Source organism: Haliotis rubra, unplaced genomic scaffold (assembly GCF_003918875.1).
Source record: "Haliotis rubra isolate DU_JTF1 unplaced genomic scaffold, ASM391887v1 Scf32, whole genome shotgun sequence".
Taxonomy (NCBI): domain Eukaryota; kingdom Metazoa; phylum Mollusca; class Gastropoda; order Lepetellida; family Haliotidae; genus Haliotis; species Haliotis rubra.
Genome location: NW_025766991.1, coordinates 2988615 through 3012065, shown reverse-complemented (window position 1 = coordinate 3012065; position 23451 = coordinate 2988615). Strand labels below are relative to the sequence as shown.

General features: G+C 37.9%; 2 protein-coding genes across 4 annotated transcripts in view; both read right to left on the bottom strand.

The window, feature by feature from the left end:
- LOC124283752 (protein transport protein SEC31-like) overlaps positions 1-23451 on the bottom strand; it is a 47260-nt gene that overhangs the window by 4765 nt on the left and 19044 nt on the right. Inside the window, exon 2 of the mRNA XM_046719775.1 lies at positions 2078-2181. Within this exon, the coding sequence (XP_046575731.1) occupies positions 2078-2181 (104 nt within the window). The remainder of the gene's footprint in view (positions 1-2077; positions 2182-23451) is intronic.
- The window catches only part of LOC124283712 (HEAT repeat-containing protein 5B-like), a 133060-nt gene that overhangs the window by 101035 nt on the left and 8574 nt on the right, over positions 1-23451 (bottom strand). Inside the window, exon 1 of one of the 3 annotated variants that reach the window (XM_046719730.1) lies at positions 308-536. The exons of the other annotated variants lie outside the window; for them this stretch is intronic. The gene's annotated coding sequence lies outside the window, so the exon portion shown is untranslated. Of the gene's footprint in view, positions 1-307; positions 537-23451 lie in introns of those variants that run through there. 3 annotated transcript variants of the gene reach the window in all.

Sequence of the window (23451 nt, the reverse complement as noted above, 5' to 3'; positions counted from 1 at the left end):
AGTGATCAACAGCATGAGCATCAATCTGCGCAATTGGGAACCGATTGAGATTTGGAAGTAAGTAACTATCACAGCACTTCATGCTAAATGCTGTGTCAGCCTTTTGGCAGCGATTCACATGAAACAAAAAAATCTGATATTGTGAATGACAGTCCCAAGACACTACGATAGCTTTAAGACTCTTAATTGACTGAACTTAAATTTTACATCACATTGACAACTAAAGTAACAAAAGTATCCTTATTTGCTAATGCTCGCAGTGTTCCATTGACCAAGTCTCCCTTCATGTAAAACAAAGCACACTCACATACACACACAGGAGGCTCTTATGCTTTACATCCAGGGCATTATATACCAGCGGATCTCCAAAAGGCATCCATCATGTCAGAACCTGCTTTTTGCTGATATCCCCTGAGACTTCCCAGCACTCAGTGTTCACAAGGCTCTAGTTGCAGCAGTGGATGGGAGCCAAGTTTACATCACCATCACAACATCATCTACGTTATGTTCAACACAATTACTTCACCTGCATTACATTCTATCATGAGTTGATGGCTATGTTACCGTACTGATAAACATTAGTTTGAATACGAGAACCTGTTTTTCAAAATATATTACGATGCAAGTATGTGACCTTCATATTGTACCAAAATAGATCAAGTAAGGAGGTTTGTGTGCAAAAGGAACATAGCTCAGTGAAGCAACCTTGCAAACTTGAAACAGCAAAGATTTAACGATAAATGTTTAAAAGAACAGTTTGAAAAGACAGGTTGTACTCTCTGTAAAACTATGCAACAAATGTCAACCATGTTGTGGAGCTAGTAGGTGGATGAGAGAAGAGACAGAGCGAACTTGCACAAGCCTACATCCAAGCTGAATGTATTGCGTAATCACAACTGGATCAGGCAAACCAATGGCCATAAATAAGCAATGATCCATGTCAATGACACTACATGGAAACAGGTGAGAGCTAGAGTCCAGGGCGGTGAACAACTCAAGTTCCTTGTCTGCCATCCATTTTTATTTCTATGTGAGCGGCAGTGGAGTAGCCTAGTGGTTAAAGCGTTCGCTCATCACGTTGAAGACCCGGGTTTGAAGCCAATTTATGGTGTCCCGCGCCGTGATATTGCTGGAACATTGCTTAAATTTCTACTTCGATGTGAGTTTTGTTGTGTTCAGGGACATAAAAGCAATATCTGGGCAACGAATGTCAAAAATGAGATTCACATATTGCAACTCAAAGAGATTCAAACCTTAGCCTTTAGTGTGACAAGTTCACACTTTATCAACTGGGCTACTTGACACAACCCATCCTTCTTCTATGTGAGTGGGTAATGCACTCTAAGTAATACCTAGAACAGGGGGCAGTGGGGTAGCCTTGTGGTTCAAGTGGAATCAAAGACCTGGGTTCGAATCCCCATATGGGTACAATGTGTGAAGCCCATTTCTGGTGTCCCCCACCTTGATATTGCTGGAATATTGCTAAAATCTGCTTAAAACTATACTCACTCACTCAACGAGAACAGGCCATTCATTTCATACCCAAGTGGGAATCAAACCTAGACCTAGAAGCAACAAGCTAACGCTGTATCACTGGGTAACCCCAATGCCCCACTGATCAAGAAATCAACAGCAGAAGGTCAGAAGAACAAGCAAGGAATAACAATTATTTCAGAAACTGTGCCCTAATAACACTTAATAATGTGTGTCAAGGAAAGTCAGTGAATCAGTAAGTACACTATCTTGTAGCAATGTTGAAGCAGGCACCAAGAACAATGTCCTCATACTGCTGGAAACCAGATACATACTGTACATGTCTGAAAAAGAAGTAATTGGGAAATTGCAGCTGTCTATAATTGTCTAACTCAGTGTTAAATTGACACTTGATCACCAGCCTCATTGATCTGTGGCCAATACTGATGATGAACATAATTACAGGTACTGATGAATTGACTATCAGTCAACTCCACCTCCAGACAGATGGTGAGGGACTCTGGTCAGCATGAAGGACCTGTGTACAGGCAACAACCTCAATCAACTTCGATCAATCTTGTCCCATTGTTCATCTCTACCTTACCACAGTGAGACACACCCATTCTGCCACGCCCACGTGAACAGTTTGTTGTATAATGTCTTGCAACATAAGACCAGTGATTTCATAAAATTCAACAAATTGTTCATCTGCGGACAAGAACTGCAAAACAGAGAACTGGCACATTCTAAATGACTCGCACATCCAAACAAATAATATTCAGAGTAAATGCACATAATCATCTTACAATATGTTAAGAGAACTTAATATTTCCATAATCATCTTACAATATGTTAAGAGAACTTAATATTTCCATAATCATGTTACAATATGTTAAAGATCACATAAACCCTAGGGGGTAAAAATACATAAATCACTAACTGGCATCGTTATAAATGAAACCCCGTCATTAAAACTACTCATTTCGACCTTTAATTGACTTAAATCGACCTTTTTGACAACAGTGCACAATTCTCACCCGCGAACGAAATTTCAACCAATCAGAGCGGCGCGACTCTGTGACGTCATATGAGGAATAGCTTTGAGGGCCGATGCAGAATTCATCTACATTTTAGGGGGTAAATTATCTTGTTTACAGGCTTGTATAAACCTGAAATCGTGACAATTGTTGTGGAAAATGAAAGCTATATGTTCTCACAATCTACTGTCATTTAATTTTGTCTCCTGCTTTGCCTAGCTTCCGAGTTACAACTTGTTTTCATAGACGCTTCTGTCACAATTGATTGGTGTCGTTAGGCCCTATTTGTATAATGACTGATCCAAATTGATCCCATTTCGGTGTTTTACCTCGATATTTAATCATGTCATGTAAAAATCTGTTTGTATTCTCAAAACAGTGTCGGCCCATAAGTTTTCACATGCAATACAGCAATTTATACTCCCTAGTTGTAACCAGTGTTAGGTGGTATAAACCTACACATGTAATTTGTCATCATTCACTTGATGGTCAGTTAATGAATTTATAACAGGTATTATTAGTGGTAACACACTTAGATTACCCGACATTTGGCATTTCTTGTGTCTGGAGTAAATATTCAACATTATAAACATCGATCAAAGGATTAACCGATAAGACGCTGATTGATTAATTACTTTTATCTTACACAGCGGAATTGTCAAAAGGTAGTGTTTATGTATGTAGATTTACTAATCTATACTGAATACACTCTGCCGTGTCGGTGTCTGCGTAAAAACAACGTCCTTCTTTCAAAGGATTAACCGGCAATACATTGATTGATTGCCCATTATTGGCTAACTAAATTACTGTTTTTAATGAAAGGCGGACATTATGCAATTAGTTGCCAGGTGTGCTATCTTGGGTGACCAATGAGACTATACACCAATACCTGAAAAGATTTATCACTTTTTCGTATATTAAACTGTTAAAAGACACATCATTTGGAACAGTTTTGTGGATATTGATGGATACATTCCTCAAACAAGGTAATGGCCTGATATTGTTCCTATAACTTTAATCTGTTTTAAATTTAATATTTGCATTTTGTTTTTATTCATTTGTCGTAGCATTCAACAGATTCATTGTTTTCGCCGTGAAGTGTAATGAGACAGACAACATACACTAGGGTGTGTGTGCGAATTATGATTCACATTGGCAAACTATAAAATGTCTAGATATTACAGTTCTGTTATAAATTCACTATAAGTATCAGCAGATCGTCAGCTTTTTATTTAGTTGCAAAATGCATAAAAGTATGATAATAAACTAATTAGGATTATAAGACCAAATATAAAGACGCACATTGACTAGTATCTACATACTGGTGAGTGGACATTAACCATGTGAATGTAGCAAGAAATTTATCGCGCAGTATTGTGACTTCGACCCCCACCTCGCTTCCGTGGAAGAAATCGTTATGTTATAAGTTGTGTCATGCAAAATCCTTTTTGGTTATGATTCCAATACATATTTAACTCTGAGTAGAAAGTAGTTTTGATTTTCTAACTTGATGAAAACAAACTATAATCTCATTAATTCTAACAGCCTTTCACGATTTTCAAAATGGCGGCGCTGTCGGGAACATCCGCCAGTCTGTGGATAAATGCTATTTAGGTTTGTTTTCACCGAGTTACAAAATCAAAACTACTTTCTACTGGTAATAAAATATGTATTTTATTGATGGCCAATAGGATTTTGCATGACATAGCGTATAACATAACAATTTCTCCGATGGCAGCGAGTGGAGTGTCAATATAATACTACTTACAATATTATTGTTACTTCGACCACAACCCCACTTCCGAGGAAGAAATCGTTATGTTACAAGTTGTGTTATGGAAAATCTTTATGGTCATCAATCATATACATATTTTACTATAACTAGTAAGTAGTTTTGATTCTTTAACTTCCGTGAAGCGATCTGAACACAAGTAAGATATCGTTTCAGGCTTCCACAACGCTAAACCTGCACTCACAAACATAACCCATTTAGCACAAACTGCGGGGTCCTGTGGAAATCTGTGCATGGTGACACCATCACCCGACCCTAGGAGCAATTGACGACAAAGCAACGATTCGGCATGTCGTCGTTGATGTCGAGAAATCATCAAAATGATGAGCGTGCTACACACTTTCTATACAACTAACTGAAAATCGTTCCTCATATGACGTCACTGCAGTGCTCTGGCGACAGAGTTACGTAACCTGTCTGTGGTTTCGTTGGCGGGCGAGAGGGAAGCAGGCGACTTTTGGCCACTTTTAATCGCTTTCGGTATTAATTAACCACAAGTTTTTAAAGAATAAATTTGGTCATCCATAAAGACTAACCACAAATCTTTCATATGTAATGGTTAAAAGAGTAACAAAAACAAAGTTTAGTGGTTCTTTAAGAGAACTTAATATTTCCATAATCATCTTACAATATGTTAAGAGAACTTAATATTTCCATAATCATGCAATGCAAGTGACAGAATATAGCTCCACACAGCTGACCCATCGTGTCATTTATAGGATCAAGAGCTGAAATAACATACATGAAAAATTCAAATGGTTAGCAGTTAACCAAACTGCTTTTAGGACAATAATATTTCATCCAAATATAAACTATAAATGATTTAGATGTGATACCATTGGAAGAAAGGCCAGTTGCATGACTGCACAACTGATGCTTGTAAGTGTATGATATTAAACTTAGACTGTCATTTGCAAACTTTGAAAGTTTGATGTTCATACAGCTCGGCACTTTATGAAGGCTCATACTCCAATGAACCAACTCAAAGTGAAAGTAAGTTCTTAATCATAAGATTATTTTTTTCAGTATATACACCATGTTTGAGAGATAGTTCATGTTTTTCAGCTTACAGTAGTAAATGATAAGGCTGTATTTTTTTCTGTGTTTCGCATCTCTTAATTCACATTGAATTTTCATTCCAATATGAAGTAACAAAACGTTTTTAAAAATGTAATTTTTGGAGTAAAATTGATATTTTATACTTATCCTGACTCATGCTCTTTTTTGCTTGTCTTCTTCTTCTTGCGAACATGGTGGAACACTTGTATCTCCCTAATTGAAGCTCCCTTCAATTTAAAATCACTAATTAGTATTCACCACGAGTTACCTCCTTTCCACAAGCGGGGAGCGGGGAGCCACCTCTACCCATGTGCCTCACTCTCTCCTCATATACTGGGCCCAACATTTTGAATTTACAGGGAAATCCAAAGTGTTATTTGGGGAGGATGGGAGGGCTGACCTCATGAGTCAGGATAAGTATAAAATATCAATTTTACTCCAAAAATTACATATTTTTTCCCTTATCCTGACTCATGCTCTTTAACTTGTAGCATCCTCTGGAGACGGGAGGTGGGAATATCTAATACTTTGGATTTTTAATAATTAGTGATTTGAACTGTGATGATTGTAATAACCCTATGGGAACTTCATAAAGGCACTGAACTGATGAATTCCTGCTGCTAACTTATCAGCTGCCATATAAAAGGTTATTACCATGTACTTATTATGATAAAGTATATATAACATTAATACAATGCTTAAGACTAATAGACTTAAGCTTGTTAATATGCTAGTATAAACTCCTTAGAGTTTGTTAGCTAAAATACTTTAAGATATAACATAGTACTAAGCTTAAGATATGATTAAACTTAAGCTAATTATATAATAGCAAACTCTTTAGAGTTTGTTGGATTAATATACTTATATGATATAGATATAATGCTGAGCTTAAGATATGAATAAGCTTTAGCTACATATATAATAGCAAAAACTCTGTAGAGTTTGTTAGCTAATATATTTTTATAATATGAGTATAGTACTGTGCTTAAGCTATAATTAACTTAAGCTACATATATAATAGCCAAACTCTGTAGAGTTTGTTAGCTAATATATTTTTTATAATATGAGTATAATTACTGTGCTTAAGCTATAATTACCTTAAGCTACATATATAATAGCCAAACTCTGTAGAGTTTGTTAGCTAATATATATTTATAATATTAGTATAGTACTGAGCTTAAGATATAATTAATTTAAGCTACATATATATAGCAAAACTCTGTAGGGTTTTGTTAGCTAATATATTTTACAATATGAGTATAGTAGTGTGCTTAAGATATAATTAACTTAAGCTACATATATAATAGCAAAACTCCGTTAGAGTTTGTTAGCTAATATATTTTACAATATGAGTATAGTATTGTGCTTAAGATATTATTAACTTAAGCTACATATATAATAGCCAAAAACTCTGTAGAGTTTATTAGCTAATATGTTTATAGTGTAACCATAGTACTAAGCTTAAGATAAGATTAGACTTAAAGCTAAATGTATATAGCAAAATAAACTCCTTAGAGTTTATTAACTAATATACTTTTATGTTAAAAACAGTACTGAGCTTAAGTTATGATGAAAACTTAAGCTATATATATATAATAACCAAACTCCGCCGAGGTTTTGTTAGCTAATACCTTTATAATGTAAACATACTGCTTAAGATATGATGAAAACTTTAAGCTAATTGTATAATAGCGAAAACAACCCTTTAGAGTTTGTTAGCTATGATATAAACCTAGTATTGAGCTTATGAAGGGAAAACTTAAGCTACATATATAATAGCAAAAGAACTCCGTGAGAGTTTGTTAGCTAATACATGTTATAATGTAACCATAAAGCTTAAAATATGATGAAACTTAAGCGGAAATATATATAATAGCAAAACCCTCTTTTTAGAGTTTTGATAGCTAATATACCTATATGATATATACACATAGTACTGCTTAAGATATGAATAAGCAAGTTTACATATATAATAAGCTAAAACTCTGTAGAGTTTGTTAGCTAATACATGTTATAATATAACCATATTGCTTAGAAATATGATGATACTTAAGCCAAATAGCAAAAAACTCTTTAGAGTTTGTTGGCTAATCTACTTATATGATATAAAACATAGTACTAAGCTTAAGATATGAATAAGCTTAAGCTACCTATATAATAGCAAAACTCCTTAGAGTTTGTTGTGCCAATATATTTTAATAATATGAGTATAGTACTATGCTTATGTAGGTATAATTGGCTTAAGTTACCTATATAATAGTAAAACTCCGTGGACTTTGTTAGCTTAATTAGCTTAAGCTATGTATAAAATGTAAAAACTCTGTAGAGTTTGTTGGCTAATGCATTTATCATGTAACCATGAAAGTATTACTCTTAAGATATGAATAACTTAAGGTAAATATATATAATAACAAACTCTGTAGAGTTGTGCTTATATATTAGTATGATGTAATAATCATAGTACTGTGATGATAAAAGGAACTTAAGTAAATTATATATAGCATGAAGCTATTTAGTATTGTTATAAGATAAGTAAAATCTGTTAGATTGACTTATCTTCTCCGAGAACTGTCAGCTGTTGTGCGAGGACCATGGGATCAGGAGTGGTGTATACCTGGGCGTCCTCGGTGGTGATATCTCAGATAATGGTTTGCAACCACCATGTCAGTTCAGAAATTAACCCTCCATTATTTCAATCATATTTGTGTAGAGACAATTGTAGAAGTTAAAGCTATAATATCATGAGTATTAAGCTCATGGCAGAGATTCGAATAGAGTCCATCCATATGCCGCGTAGTATGACAGTTCTGATCCAAATGGAGATATAGTACATGAGACTTCTCTCGTAGCGTAAGTTGATGATAGAAATAATCTGTTGCATTTTCCTCCTGTTTGGTTAATTGGAGATAAATTTACAGTGCTCTTGCTGGCCATCTTGATAGAATCATCGTATCATGGGGTCCAAGTATGTCATCAAGGCGTGTTCATAAACCTCTCGCTTGTGAGGGTGTTGAGACACTATATTCATATCCCAGGTTCGAGCGTGAAATTTCCGTTTTATTCTCAAACAGAAGTTTAGTAGGTTTACTAACCATCTAATAGTTGTGTTAGTAAACTTGATGAAATTCAGCTGTAGTCTGACAAGCTGTGGATTTAGATCCACTTGTATCTTTCGATCTAGGTAATTACGCTCGCGAAGTCCTTGGCGATGTAGAGTGCACAACCAGATTGTGTCTGTCCTCGTTGAACTTTATGTAAAATCGCCTGACTGCCGATCCCTCGTCTTAACTTGACAGGGGAGGTCTCTATGAAGAAAGGCAGTCTAATCATGAATGTTCAGGTTAACTGGACTGTAATGAGGCTTGCTGGATTCACTGATATATGGTTGTCACTTGTGGCGTAAGTCTTGAACTGTGAATTGAGATGACCTCTGTATTGTGCAGGTGCGTTGTCCCTCGCGTTGGTCCAATCAGAACAAGGCATTTTGATTCTGTATAATACCCTGCTGTGATGTCACCCGGTGTAGCGGGGAAAAACCCACCTTGAATAAATTCTTGTCAAAAGTGGATTGATATTGGCATAAGCGTCGGTCTTCACGTAGCTTCGAAGTTATCCGGTGACCCGCGTGTTTCGGAGGTTAATGGTAATCGTGGCGAAACCTCCGGTAGCGAAATATCACAAGCTCTGTAATTTAATGCTGGGTAGGTTATTTTCCTGGTTGTTACGTGAAAGTAATTTCAGTTTTGAATATAATTCCGACTTCCTTATATATAAGGGTATAAACAACTTGCAAGTTGTGAGCTTGTAGACTGTATACATGAATGTATCGTCATAATTGTAGAGATTAGCGTTGAACTTGTTGTACATATTTCTTCTCAGAAGCTTTGTGATTAAAGAGTTATACTCGGCTGTAACAAGGCTGCTGTTCAATTTCGATATTGAATTGTCTGCAGATATCGCGTAATAGTCCATGCATGTATAATGGAATTCATCGTCGTCCGGGGATTGTATATTAGCAATTTATACGAGGTGATAGTTGATTTCTGTGAAGATCTGATGAAATGTCGTTGACTAATAATACAGCGGCGTTCTGTGTTGTAAATAAGCCTGAGCAATTATCTTAGCGTAGGCTTATAGGCGGCATCTGGCATACAGTTGATAATCAACTTATCACGGCGTCTTGGCGGACTGATGAGTAGCTATATATGACGAGTGGCTGGTATATGGAAACCTTGAGAGGAGACTTCCTCGGTGAGCGCCCGGAGACTTGGCGAAGTTCTCGAAGTATCCTTCTAGATCTTCTGGGTGAAGTAGACTTGGAGCCACTTAGCCTTCAGACCATCGCTTGAAGGTGTCGAGTCAAAGCCGATTAGTATATATATATATATATAAATATATATGGCTTTAGCTTGCGTGAACAGCCTCTGTGTTTAACAGGATGTGGGATCGGTGACGCGCTTGCCTAAATAGGGCATGGATCATCTTATCATATTCAGAAGTCGTGTTCACGAGTCTGGTGATAAGTGTCTAATTGATCGTTCTAGATCTATTTAGGCCAGCCAGAACATCGTCTCGTCATGGATTCAACAGAACCAATATACGATTGTAGTTCTTATACTTGATATCGATGATCAACTTGTCTATGGGTTTACGATCTTCACCGGAGACTTGTGAGGGAGCGTTGATAGTTTCGCTGAAGCTCTTGTATAGTCCCTCGATGTCCTTCTAGATGATGATGATCTGGATTCAGGTGTCCTTCGCGATGCCTTCCGCTGAAGCTTCTTTTCTGCGTCGGTCCGGGAGCGGCGATATGACCTTCAGCGAAGGCTTCCGTGATGTCTGATGGTCCGAGTCCACATCTAGGGATGAAACGCGCCAAGGTGATGATCTATCCTGCCTTAGCGAATTCGCCAGCGAAGGCTGTACATCTAGGTTCCTTTCGCCTTGGCGAAGGCCAGCCAGCGAAGAGCTGTACATCTAGGTCCTTACGTCAAGGTGGTCCGTGACTTCCTTTGAAAGGTGACATCGTCCTGGCTGCTTACGTTGGCCAGGGGGTGCCTCTGGGGTGCTGTCACGTTTGGAGCCAGCGTGAAAACTTCGGACCCTGCTACCGCCAGATTATAGTGGTCCTCCATGATGTTCATAATTTGTACGCATCATGTCTTCTGGGATGGTCTGCGGCGAAGTCGTCGGTGATGCTTTATCTGCGGTGTTAATGGAGGGTCCACGGGAAAATGCGTCCGACATCAGTGTAGAGGCATCAGGCTGCATGGTGATCTCTGCTGATGTAGCCGTTGTAATAATCACCGGTCGTTTCTTGCCGTAAATGCGTCGGGGATGATGATCAGCTGATCATCAGTAGAGGTCCAGGTCATCGGCTGGAACAATCTCGGTTGAGAAGTCCTAGTAGGAGCCGTTGATTTTCCCTCAGAGGTCGGCGCTGCCCTGGGTGTCGCGGCGTCGTTGAGTGTTAGTAATGATGGGACCCTCAGGGCCCGATCGCCAGCATATCTGCGTTGGTACATCAGGCTGCATGCTGATCTGTGCGACATCGGTCAATCTTTGATGTACATCGGTATGATGACCGGCTGATCATCATACAGGCCCCAAACTGCGATGGGAAGCGATCGGCTGTTGAGATGTAGTAGAAAAACCCTCTAGTCTTCTGCTGCGGCGATGGGATGTCACGGGAAGCAGGATGCTTCTTGGAGATGGCGGACTACGTCCACACCTCTCCACCACTCTAAGCGGAACACCACCGGGGAGAGTTAGGCCAAACAGCAGTAGACTGGCGGGGTTCGGTGTATCAGTCATACTAGACTCTGCGTCGCGCGACCTATCTGCCAATGCGTGCCAAGCGCCAAAGTAAATATTAATAAAAGGTAGAATTGGATAAATTAGTACGCCTAACTGCAATGTGAATATAATAAACATGGCCCCGTACATCATATTAACAGCGGATCAGCAGCAGCATAAAAAGCGTAATCTGCAATAGTACAGAATTTTCATCAGCGTAATCCACTGAAACAAACCACGGCGTCCATTGAATAAACTGTAGAAAAGCGACTAAATATCAATATATAATGTCGTTGAAGGATACTAGCTAAACCTCTATAGATGTCTATCACGAGGGTAACTAACTAAATATAAAACAAAGGATATAGTGTGGCCGGAGACACTGAAATCTCACGTCCAGCTCACTGGGCGAAGAAGGAAAGAGTGAGGCACATGGGTAGAGGTGAAGCCCTCGTTCAGCTTATGGAAAGGAGGTAACTTCGTGGTGAATACTAATTAGTGATTTTAAATTGAAGGGAGCTTCAATTAGGGAGATACAAGTGTTCCACTATGTTAGCAAGAAGAAGAAGACAAGCAAAAGAGCATGAGTCAGGATAAGGAAAAAAACCATGTTTTCTATTTTATTTTATTTTTTCCACCTGCCCGCTCTCTTGTTGGTTCATGTTGGAGATGAGACACAAAAAATATGGATGGCCTAATGACAGCCATTGGCAAAACTCTGAACGTACTGAACGTAAAACACCACTGCATCTTAGTGAGTGAGTGAGTGAGTATGGTTTTACACTGCTTTCAAAAATATTCCAGCAATATCATTGGGCTTCACACAATGTACCCATGTGGGAATCGAACCCAGGTCTTCAGCGTGACAGGCGAAAGCTTTAACCACTAGGCTACCCCACCGCCCCTGCAACAGTACTACAAAAGTGGTCTAAGCTATTACAACATTGACACTATCATTCACCAACAACACCTGGAATACGATTCACAATGGGAGTCAAAGTTAATGTACTATCTTCATGTGGTTAATGTCAGCCAAGTGGCCAAACGAGTCCTTGACCTAATAGACCCCTGACCTATGACCTCGGCCAGACCACACATGGTGACCACCTTCTGTATGTAAGTGGCTTCTTGCCCAGGTGATGTGTTTGGCGAACATGCTGGTCCAGGGAATGGGATGTCCAGCTACAGATAAAGCGGCACATACACCTTTCTGTCTGTTTTTGTAGGAGCCAAACACTTTTACTCCTGAATAAACTGACAAGAGTTTGGCTAACTGGTACATATATCAATTCTCAGGATATTGTTTCACACATTCACATGCTGAAAAGATCTGTTACACATTCAAACTTCAGTATTGTAAACTGAAAATTTCACTGTTAATAATTAGGTTGAAAGTTTTGACATATTTAGAAGTTGGTGGCTCAGATAAGGACTAACTTTATGGATGAACAACTTCTTTATTCGAGTGATGAAACATTTCGATACCGATTCTTGGATTGTTGTCAGGCAACTCATTTATAAAGTTTGTCCTTATCTAGGTTGAAAATGTTTTTGGTTGTTTCTCCACAATAGTGATTAACATTACACATCAGACATCTTCTTGTCAAGGTTGTAGTACAAGGGCAGGTAACTCTAATACAAACATTAACATCAACATTTACTGTTATATACTGGACAAAAATAGTTAGGGATATTAGTAAATTTTGAAATTATGAATAATGATCTATTTATTCATTGACACAGTGATAAAATATCAATCATAAAAATACCAATATCCCTAACTATTTTGTCCAGTATATTAGGCAAACAGCAATGTTTCAAATGTTCACTGCCATAGTATATAAACACAGGCTACCCTGAAATCTTTATAATTATAAACATTTGCATGACCAGACACTTGTTTTTAAAAACCTATACGGAAATAGTAAGGAGAAAAAGCTACTTTATCACAAATATGTTTCAAAACAATTTTAACACATCAGTGATTTAAGTACTCTAGCTTTGTAAGCCAAATGTAAAAAACGATTAAAACCAAGGCTTGGGGTAATTTGCAGTACTTCCATGTGTATCTGAATATAAATTTAGCAATACCAGACTACTGTAATTATAAACACACAATGCCAGTTTCACATTGAGCACAATGTCTGAACTTTCAGTGAAGCTATGGAAACTGGAGATATAAGAAATGTGTTATCAAAGTGTCTGTTCCTGAATTACAACACATCCTCTGAACAACAGATTCATAAACTGATAAACTAATCAACTGCATGATTATATGTGAAATATTTGAGAAAGAGGAACAATCATGCCCCACAACAAAACGGATACGTGCCGCAGCCTGCCATTGTAAGTGATTATATCACAAAGCAATAAGGAAGGGGAAACGGAAGTTACACAACTTTAAACAATCCACATTTCCACGTCACAAACTATTTCTTCTGTTAGGCTAGAGACAGCGCTTGAGGTATGTTTATTCCTGAGTTTTTAATTTTACGTGAACAAGGAAAAATGGCATCTTTGCACTGCAGTTAATTTTGAAATGTTATCAGTCATTCTTCTCAGGAGAAATATATGTGTTAAATTCCAACACTAACCAAACAAGAATACAATTTAAAAGAATATTACAGAAAATGTCCATAACTCTTTTCAATATGGCTGCTGTAGGAAATAAAGGTCATAAGATGGTAAAAATCTATCATAAAAATAAAATGCAAAGGTTGAGCTCCACAACAAACTACACAGAGACCAAAGTTCATTACATACATGAACAAAATTTAGGCCGTGAAGGTCACAAGAAGTTTCAGCGTGCATAAAACTTAAGCCACTTTTAGCAATATTCCACCAACATCACAGCTGTGGACACCAGAAAATGGTTTTACACATTGCACCCATGTGGAAATGGAACCCAGACTTTGGGCACTACGAGCAAACGCTTTAACCACATGTGTACTGCCCTAAGTTTGACATGGTTTGACCCTGATAACACCACACACTACACACAACGTATGGCCTATACATGACACAGCACCAAATATCACCAGCGTAATCCAAATGTTGCCCAATAATGTAACCTGAGGTTACAGACGATGGCCGTCTGCTAACAGACCAATTGAGTCAAATGTCACCCTCCTGTATACAGCCAACACTCATCAGACAGGCCTCCACTGGCCTGGGCCACACAGCCACATCATCTGCCCCTGAAGTCACCCACAAAAGCTCCCCTTCTCACTACACTGGTTTACTTGCCTTGATCTTTCCAAGAGCAGGACAATCCGCTCACATTATCTGTGGCTGGGAGACAATTAAATTACATCAAAACCACATTGCCACTTAAGAATTTCAGTCCCCCTAAATAGATGCATTGACTTCCCACATTTTGTATTTGGTGAGAAATAAATGAGAGTGTATCAAAGTTCAAATATATTACTCCAATTTTATCATATTAAAATGAGTTTATGTTTGACTTTTCATAAAATCATATTTTAATCTGCTTAAATGACATAGAGTCTATGATAAATATCATTGTTTCAATAAAAATATCCTGCTGTAAAATCAGTATTTGCAAATAACCGGGATCTGGGGGCCTCCAGATTTGTTTCTTTAGCATTTCATTCAACCTTGTGATCTTCATTGTTGATATCATCAGGAACAAGGATCAGGGGTGGTGGGGTAGCCTAGTGGTTCAAGTGTTCACTCATGACACAAAGACCTGGTTTAGTTTCAGTGGGTACAGTGTAGTGACGAATGTTGTGACATTGATGAAATATTGCTGAAAGCAATGTAAAACCTCATCATTCACTGACCAAGGGCCACGCGACATTAATCCAAAATGTCTCAGACAGATAAAACTTCAATAGGGGTTTCGTCCTGCGAAACAGTAGGGCTGGTGCAATTGACCAAAACATTGATACTTCATTATTCATCAAGTTTAGATACAAATTGACATACGATACGAAACAACTTGCTACATATCTATTGGTTCATTACCCTACTGTGGCTATGCAGTGAAACACAATACATCCCAGAAGTATCTGCTTGTCTTTTGGATCAGTTGCAACAAGTATTCTGATTGGCCAATCTATATGTGTCAGTATTATCATCCTGTTTATACAAATATAGTGTGACCTATCATGAAATGTATATTATGACATTACATGACTATTTCACCTTAAATTGATTTCAAACCTTTCTGCAAAAGACTACATCTACAAAGTACATTCTTAACTGCTACAAGACAGCAATCTGAACACAAAGGTTCAGCCGTTGGGCAGCAATGTTCTTCATTTCCAACCATAACCTACATAATTACATTATGTACAAAATTTTAAACGTTTATGGCCACCCAATCACAAAGTATCTACAAGATTGTTTGAGTGAAGGCTTTAACAAACAGCAATACTCCTCCTACATCACACTGGATGTAACAAAATCAAGTGTCAGCATCCAAAACCAGTCACAGTGGTTGAGAGCATAAGCAACAACCAATCAGTAACACTCAATCAGTCAGCTGACCTTCTAGACTAACAACTGGTCTCTGAAATGAACATATTTTACTGAAAAAAAAAGTTCATAGTAAAAAAAATAAACTATAATGAAAAGGAGCCCTGAGACTTTCTTCATTTTCAGAAGCTGTGGAAATCTAGAGTTGCCACATTTTCTAGACTTGCGTGAGCTTTCTTGGATATATTTGCTTCAGGGTCTGTACGAGAGACTACTGACCTTCCAATACTCGACCATGCAGGCTGCTGGGTATTATTCTGACATGGAAGTGACAACAATCTGTTGCATGAAGCAAGTTGTTCAATACAGTAGAGACATCCAATCCAACCAACAGAATCATTACATGAGGACAAAATGAGATCCTCCGCTAAAACCATAAAAAGACAAGTGATTACAACAACTTTCAGCCTGATACTTGTTCAATACACAAATGAAGAACATACAGGGTAATCTAGTCTGTCTCACAGTCCCTGAACCACATTATTTTCCCTACTGCCAAGCGTCTCTTCAGTGTCCTAGCCCTCAATAAAGCAAGTCTAGATTTCCTTAGGTTCTGAATCTCTGGTCTCCCTGGGGCTCCTTTTCAATTTAAATGGGCTTGTTTGTTACTATCAAAATTATATATATTCAGAGACTAAGCATAAGTCTAAGGGTAATCCTAAATGTCATCCTGTTCTGAGCAATACACATGTGATATCTCAGCAGGGATCCTGTAAGAGACTGTCAATCTCGTCACTTCTACCCATGTCACCATCATTCATAAGATAAGATAAGATATTTATTGCATAGCATTCCATGAAGAAACAGTGGCAATATTCTATAAGCTACAAATATTTACACAGTAATTCATCATGCCATGAATCTGGTGTTTGTTGCGAATCTCGGTGCTTCATGTTATCAATACCACTGAGGGTATCCAACATGGAGCCCTGAGTGAGGACCATTAGCTGAAGCCTCCACAGTCACCTGGGGCGCAGCTAACAACAACCACATATGCTTCACCCATCATATTTAAGGTGGCCATTATCGGTGCAGATAAGTGACAGAGGAGTCTGCTCATTGGGCGGCCATAACTAGATGAACTCCACTTCCACACTCTACATGCTGAAGACAGAGGCCATCAAACTTGTTGGGCATGTGCAGGGTCAGCAACTTCAGGAACCAATCTGCTTATCGACACCCATCAACTCAGGGGGCATATAAACAAGGAACATCAACATCCCGATCTTAGAGTCTAATCTTGAAGTGGCATTTAACATGGAAACAGATTCATATCTACAACCGTAAACATTTTAATACTTAAAATAATGTTATTATCTCTGAATTAAGCTCTCAAGAATTGACATTTTATTGAATCTTTAATTCATTAGAGAGGAAAAAGACGCGGGAAAACCTGAGATATATGACTAACGCTTAGTATCTGAAAATATAGAATTCAGATAAAAACAATTAATTCCTATAAATTTGAAAAGGAGCCCTAGTGGAACTGGAAATTGGTGGTGAAATCTAGACTTGCTTCAGTTCAGGCTTTAGCACTGCAAAAAGGACAGAGCAGATAGAACAATAATGGGGTACAAGGACTGAGACAGACTAACCCGAGATGCGACTGAGTGAGGGTCATCCAACAAATCTAGTGTCATTTAGAGGCAATGTAATGACTGACTGACTGAGTTTGGTTTTACGCCACTTTTAGCAATATTCCAGCAACATCAGGGCGGGGGACACCAGAAATTGTACATTGTACCCATGTGGGGATTCGAACCCGGGTCTTCGGTGTGACGAGCCAACGCTTTAACCACTAGGCTACCCCACCGCCCCCGGCAATGTAATGGATCCTACAATAAGAATCCGTGACTTGTTGATAAGATGTCCTCATACCCTGTCTACTACTTGTACCAACTCAATCATGTTGATCACTGGATTGTCTGGTCCAGACTTGATTATTTATAGACCGCTGCCATATAGCTGGAATATTGCTGAGTGCGGCGTAAAACTAAACTCACTCACTCACTCACCAACTCAATTGTTTACAGATTGCACCAGACAGCTGGATGCAGCAATAAATAACAAACAGATGAATAATAGACAACATTTTTATCGACCAATCAGAGATTATGCCCCTAAATGTAATCGAAATCAGAACAAGGAGCAAGCAATACACTGACAGGTTGTATTAGTGATGTTTACACTTTTCACAAGCTTTACTTATTACAATATTGACTATAGGATGTGCTGAATCTGAAGCCTGTACTTGGACAACTGGAGTTGAATGTTTTGTTTGTTTTCTTATATCAAGTTTCGAGTCTGATGATGTTCAACATCTGCCACTGATACTTGTGTAATAAGGCCTGGAACAGGGGTAGACAGAAGTATCACAGCCCACCATGACAGCTACAACATTGCTCCCTACACAGACAACTAGTGTTGGGAATTGGTGTAAATCTCCTAATTGATGATTTGTTCATTACAACCGATCAATCATCGAAAATAATTGGTTAGCATAATATATCAAATTTTCCTGGTTATGTTTGTTAATTCACAATAAATAAAGAAAACAACATGTAGTTACTTCGTTTTTCTGCAAATTGCACAAAATGCATTTGCAAATTTTACATCTTTAAGGATGACTAGTATGTAAGGAATGGGAATTTCCTGGAGTCGTTAAAGAACCACTAAACTTTGTTTTTTGTTACTCTTTTAACCATTACATATGAAAGATTTGTGGTTAGTCTTATGCGGAACACCAAATTTATTCTTTAAAAACTTGTGGTTAATTAATACCGAGCGATTAAAAGTGGCCAAAAAGTCGCCTGCTTCCCTCTCGCCCGCCAACGAAACCACAGACAGGTTACGTAACTCTGTCGCCAGAGCACTGCAGTGACGTCATATGAGGAACGATTTTCAGTTAGTTGTATAGAAAATGTGTAGCACGCTCATCATTTTGATGATATTCTCGACATCAACGACGACATGCCGAATCGTTGCTTTGTCGTCAATTGCTCCTAGGGGTCGGGCGATGGTGTCCCCATGCACAGATTTCCACAGGACCCCGCAGTTCGTGCTAAATGGGTTATGTTTGTGAGTGCGAAGCGAGCGTTGTGGAAGCCTGAAACGATATCTTACTTGTGTTCAGATCGCTTCACGGAAGTTAAAGAATCAAAAATACTTACTAGTTGTAGTAAAATATGCATATGACTGATGACCATAAAGATTTTCTATGACACAACTTGTAACATAACGATTTCTTCCTCGAAGTGAGGTTGTGGTCAAGTAACAATAATATTGTAAGTAGTATTATATTGACACCCACCTCGCTGCCACGAGAGAAATTGTTATGATATACGCTATGTCATGCAAATTCCTATTGGCCATCAATAAAATACATATTTTACTACCAGTAGAAAGTAGTTTTGATTTTAGAACTCGGTGAAAACAAACCTAAATGCCATTTATCCTCAGACTGGCGGATGTTCCCGACAGGGCGCCGCCATTTTAAAAATAAAAAATCTGTTAGAATTAATGAGATTATAGTTTGTTTTCATCAAGTTAGAAAATCAAGACTACTTTCTACTCGTTGTTAAATATGTATTGGAATCATAACCAAACGGATTTTGCATGACACAACTTATAACATAACGATTTCTTCCACGGAAGCCGAGGTGGGGGTCGAAGTCACAATACTGCGCGATAAATTTCTTTGCTACATTCCCATGGTTAATGTCCACTCACCAGTATGTAGATACTAGTCAATGTGCGTCTTTATATTTTTGGTCTTATAATCCTAATTAGTTTATTATCACACTTGTATGCATTTTGAAACTAAATAAAAGCAGACGATCTGCTGATACTTATAGTGAATTTATAACAGAACTGTAATATCTAGACATTTTATAGTTTGCCAATGTGAATCATAATTCGCACACACACCCTAGTGCATGTTGTCTGTCTCATTACACTTCACGGCGAAAACAATGATTCTGTTGAATGCTACGACAAATGAATAAAAACAAAATGCAAATATTAAAATTAAAACAGATTAAAGTTATAGGAACAATATCAGGCCATTACCTTGTTCGAGGAATGTATCCATCAATATCCACAAAACTGTTCCAAATGATGTGTCTTTTAACAGTTTAATATACTGAAAAAGTGATAAATCTTTTCAGGTATTGGTGTATAGTCTCATTGGTCACCCAAGATAGCACACCTGGCAACTAATTGCATAATGTCCGCCTTTCTTTAAAACAGTAATTTAGTTAGCCAATAATGGGCAATCAATCAATGTATTGCCGGGTTAATCCTTTGAAAGAAGGACGTTGTTTTTACGCGAACACCGACACGACAGAGTGTATTCAGTATAGATTAGTAAATCTACATACATAAACACTACCTTTGACAATTCCGCTGTGTAAGATAAAAGTAATTAATCAATCAGCGTGTTATCGGTTAATCCTTTGATCGATGTTTATAATGTTGAATATTTACTCCAGACACAAGAAATGCCAAATGGGAACCTTTGTCGGGTAATCTAAGTGTGTTACCACTAATTATACCTGTTATAAATTCATTAACTGACCATCAAGTGAATGATGACAAATAACATGTGTAGGTTTATACCACCTAACACGGGTTACAACGAGGGAGTATTAATTACTGTATTGCATGTGAAAACTTATGGGCCGACACTGTTTTGAGAATACAAACAGATTTTTACATGACATGATTAAATATCGAGGTAAAACAACACAGAAATGGGATCAATTTGGATCAGTCATTATACAAATAGGGCCTAACGAAACCAATCGATTTTGACAGAATCGTCTATGAAAACAAGTTGTAACTTGGAAACTAGGCAAAGCAGGAGACAAAATTAAATGACAGTAGATTGTGAGAACATATAGCTTTCATTTTCCACAAAAATTGTCACAATTTCAGGTTTATACAAGCCTGTAAACACGATAATTTACCCCCTAAAATGTAGATGAATTCTGCATCGGCTCTCAAAGCTATTCCTCATATGACGTCACAGAGGCGCGCCGCTCTGATTGGTTGAAATTTCGTTCGCGGGTGAGAATTGTGCACTGTTGTCAAAAAGGTCGATTTAAGTCAATTAAAGGTCGAAATGAGTAGTTTTAATGACGGGGTTTCATTTATAACGATGCCAGTTAGTGATTTATGTATTTTAACCCCCTAGGGTTTATGTGACCTTTAAGATAGATTCACTCATGTCTAGGAACAAGTTTGAAGTGCTTATGAAATGTAACAGACAAAACCAGACAAAACCAACCTTATATATATTGTTATTGCAAACAAGTGTCCAAAATTGTTTGTGATCGATCATGAGAAAACATGATCCATTGCTTGGTCGTTTTGTCATTGCAACCAATCTTCGATTATTCAATTGACCGGACCACCACTACAGACAACCATACCTATAGTAAGTTATGTACAGCACTGAACAGAAATATCCTACAAGAGATTGAGGGAGGATTAAAAGAACTAGCTCTCTGTTCAGAAATGACAAGTGGACAAGTAGTCAACTACAGTTGAGAAGAGGATGAGGATTCTACTCTAGTAATTGTTTCATTCAAAGTATACTTCGTTTTTGACTATATCATAAAACAACATTCACTCATGACCATCAATAAGGTCCTCAGTTACGCCAATGAGGCATCTAGCCAACCTCAGTTAAAGACTGCTATTACCACAAACAGAGATTAATCCTAAACTGAATCAACAAGATGCAACATGGTTCGTAGACTAAGGCTTAGTCTCTGAATATATTTAATTTTGATAGTAACAAACAAGCCCATTTATATTGAAAAGGAGCCCTAGGGAGACCAGAGATTCAGAGACTAAGAACATCTGCATTGGGGCTACACGTGCTGGGGTCATTACCAATTAGAAGTCACATCATACAACCATCAGATAACGCTATAAGTGAAAGGCATATTTATTGGCCCTCCTGTTAAGCCCTGTCCTATCTCCATGCTGTCATCACCTCATGTGGGCCAGTCAAGTGCCCCTACTGCCTAACATTTTACTGTTGGGAAACTTGCAGCCCACAATGTCACTTGGACACTAGATGACCAAGGTGCCAGATCTTTGTGGAACACCAACAAAATTATTTATGAATTTGAACTTATCTCCAAATTCAAAAGTTTCCATTTGTATAATATGCTAAGAGGATATAGATAACCACCTTTTTAAACAAACTGTTCAATGGAAGTGAAAAGGCCAGCGTCCTGTCTTGCGCTTGAAGATGTTCTGGGTATTTCTAGATACAAGATCATCCGCACTAGATTTCACCTTGCATGCCTCAATCACATCACAAAGGTAAACAGATTTAATTCGAGATACTGTGCCTTTAGCATTTGGTTCTTCATGAGAAGGCTTACTAACGGGTCGGGCGGTCAGGCTTGCTGACTTGGTTGACACATGTCATCGTGATCCCAATTATGTAGATGCTCATGCTGTTGACCACTGGATTGTCTGGTCGAGACTCGACTTATTTTACAGACCCGCCATATATGGAATATTACTGAATGCGGTGTAAACCCAAACTCACTCACTCACTCACTCACTCTTCATGATTGCTAGGTCTCTGCCATATTGTTTTACTGTTGAGCAATTAGATAATAAGAGATACTCAAAACACACCAGAGTTTCACACACGGTAAGAGTTCCTCCTGCTCCCCATCCCAAATCATATGTATAAATATTCTAGAATTATAAACTAAACTTAACGCTAACAATTACTAGAGAACACACAAAATGATTAAAAGTCCAAAATTTAAGTTAGGGCTAGGTTTAGGGTTAGGTTTAGAGTTGGGGAACGGAAGGAACTCTTTCCTTTCACACAATAATCTTACATCAGGAATAAGAAAAAATAACCCTTGTTTTAATTACAATTAAATCCTTAACCGCATTTACAATTGGACTATAGCTTCATGTCACCCAATGTGGAGTTGACTGTGCATAGCTAATACATGTTTATTTAACACCAATAGCAATACAGCATTCAAGCCTAATTTGCAAATACAACACACATTCATCTTTGTTATCATTCCCAGGTATCTCATCACACAGTTCCAAGTGCCAGGGATTTGACCAGCCTTTGGACGAGGGTGTGCTCAGAACTAATTAGACACAGATTGTCCAGTAATGGATGGGGCAATTACCATGCTGTAGATTCCATGTTCAGATTGTAAAGAGTCAGTGATAGAAGAGATGTGACACGATGAATGTGCTGCGGTGCAACCTCTAGGAATGGATATCACCAGGAATAGATGGGGCAGAAAAAAAAGTAGACTAACAGCAAGTCTCTGAAATGAACATTTACAACAACAAAAAAAGAAGAAAAAAGCTCATAGTAAAGAAAATATAATGAAAAAGAGCCCTGAGACTTTCTTCATTTTCAGAAGAAATCTAGACTTGCCACATTTTCTTGACTTGTGTGGGCTTTCTTCAGGGTCTGTATGACAGACTAAAATAACAGCTGTTTTGATTGATTTCCGGTTTCTCTCATGATGGCAACATTCAGGAAGAAAAACGATTTTATGAATTTTTGTCAAAATCTTTACCCATTGCTTGAAACTTTACCTAGTCACTGAACCATATTACTCTCCCTAATGCCTAACCCAACCCTGCTATACTAAAGTAAGTCTAGATTCATTCAGGTTCTGAATTTCTCATATGACTGGGGCTATTTTTCAATTTAAATGGGTTTATTTGTTACAATCAAAATTATATATATTCAGAGACTAAGCGTTAGTTTTACTTCAGCTAATTTAT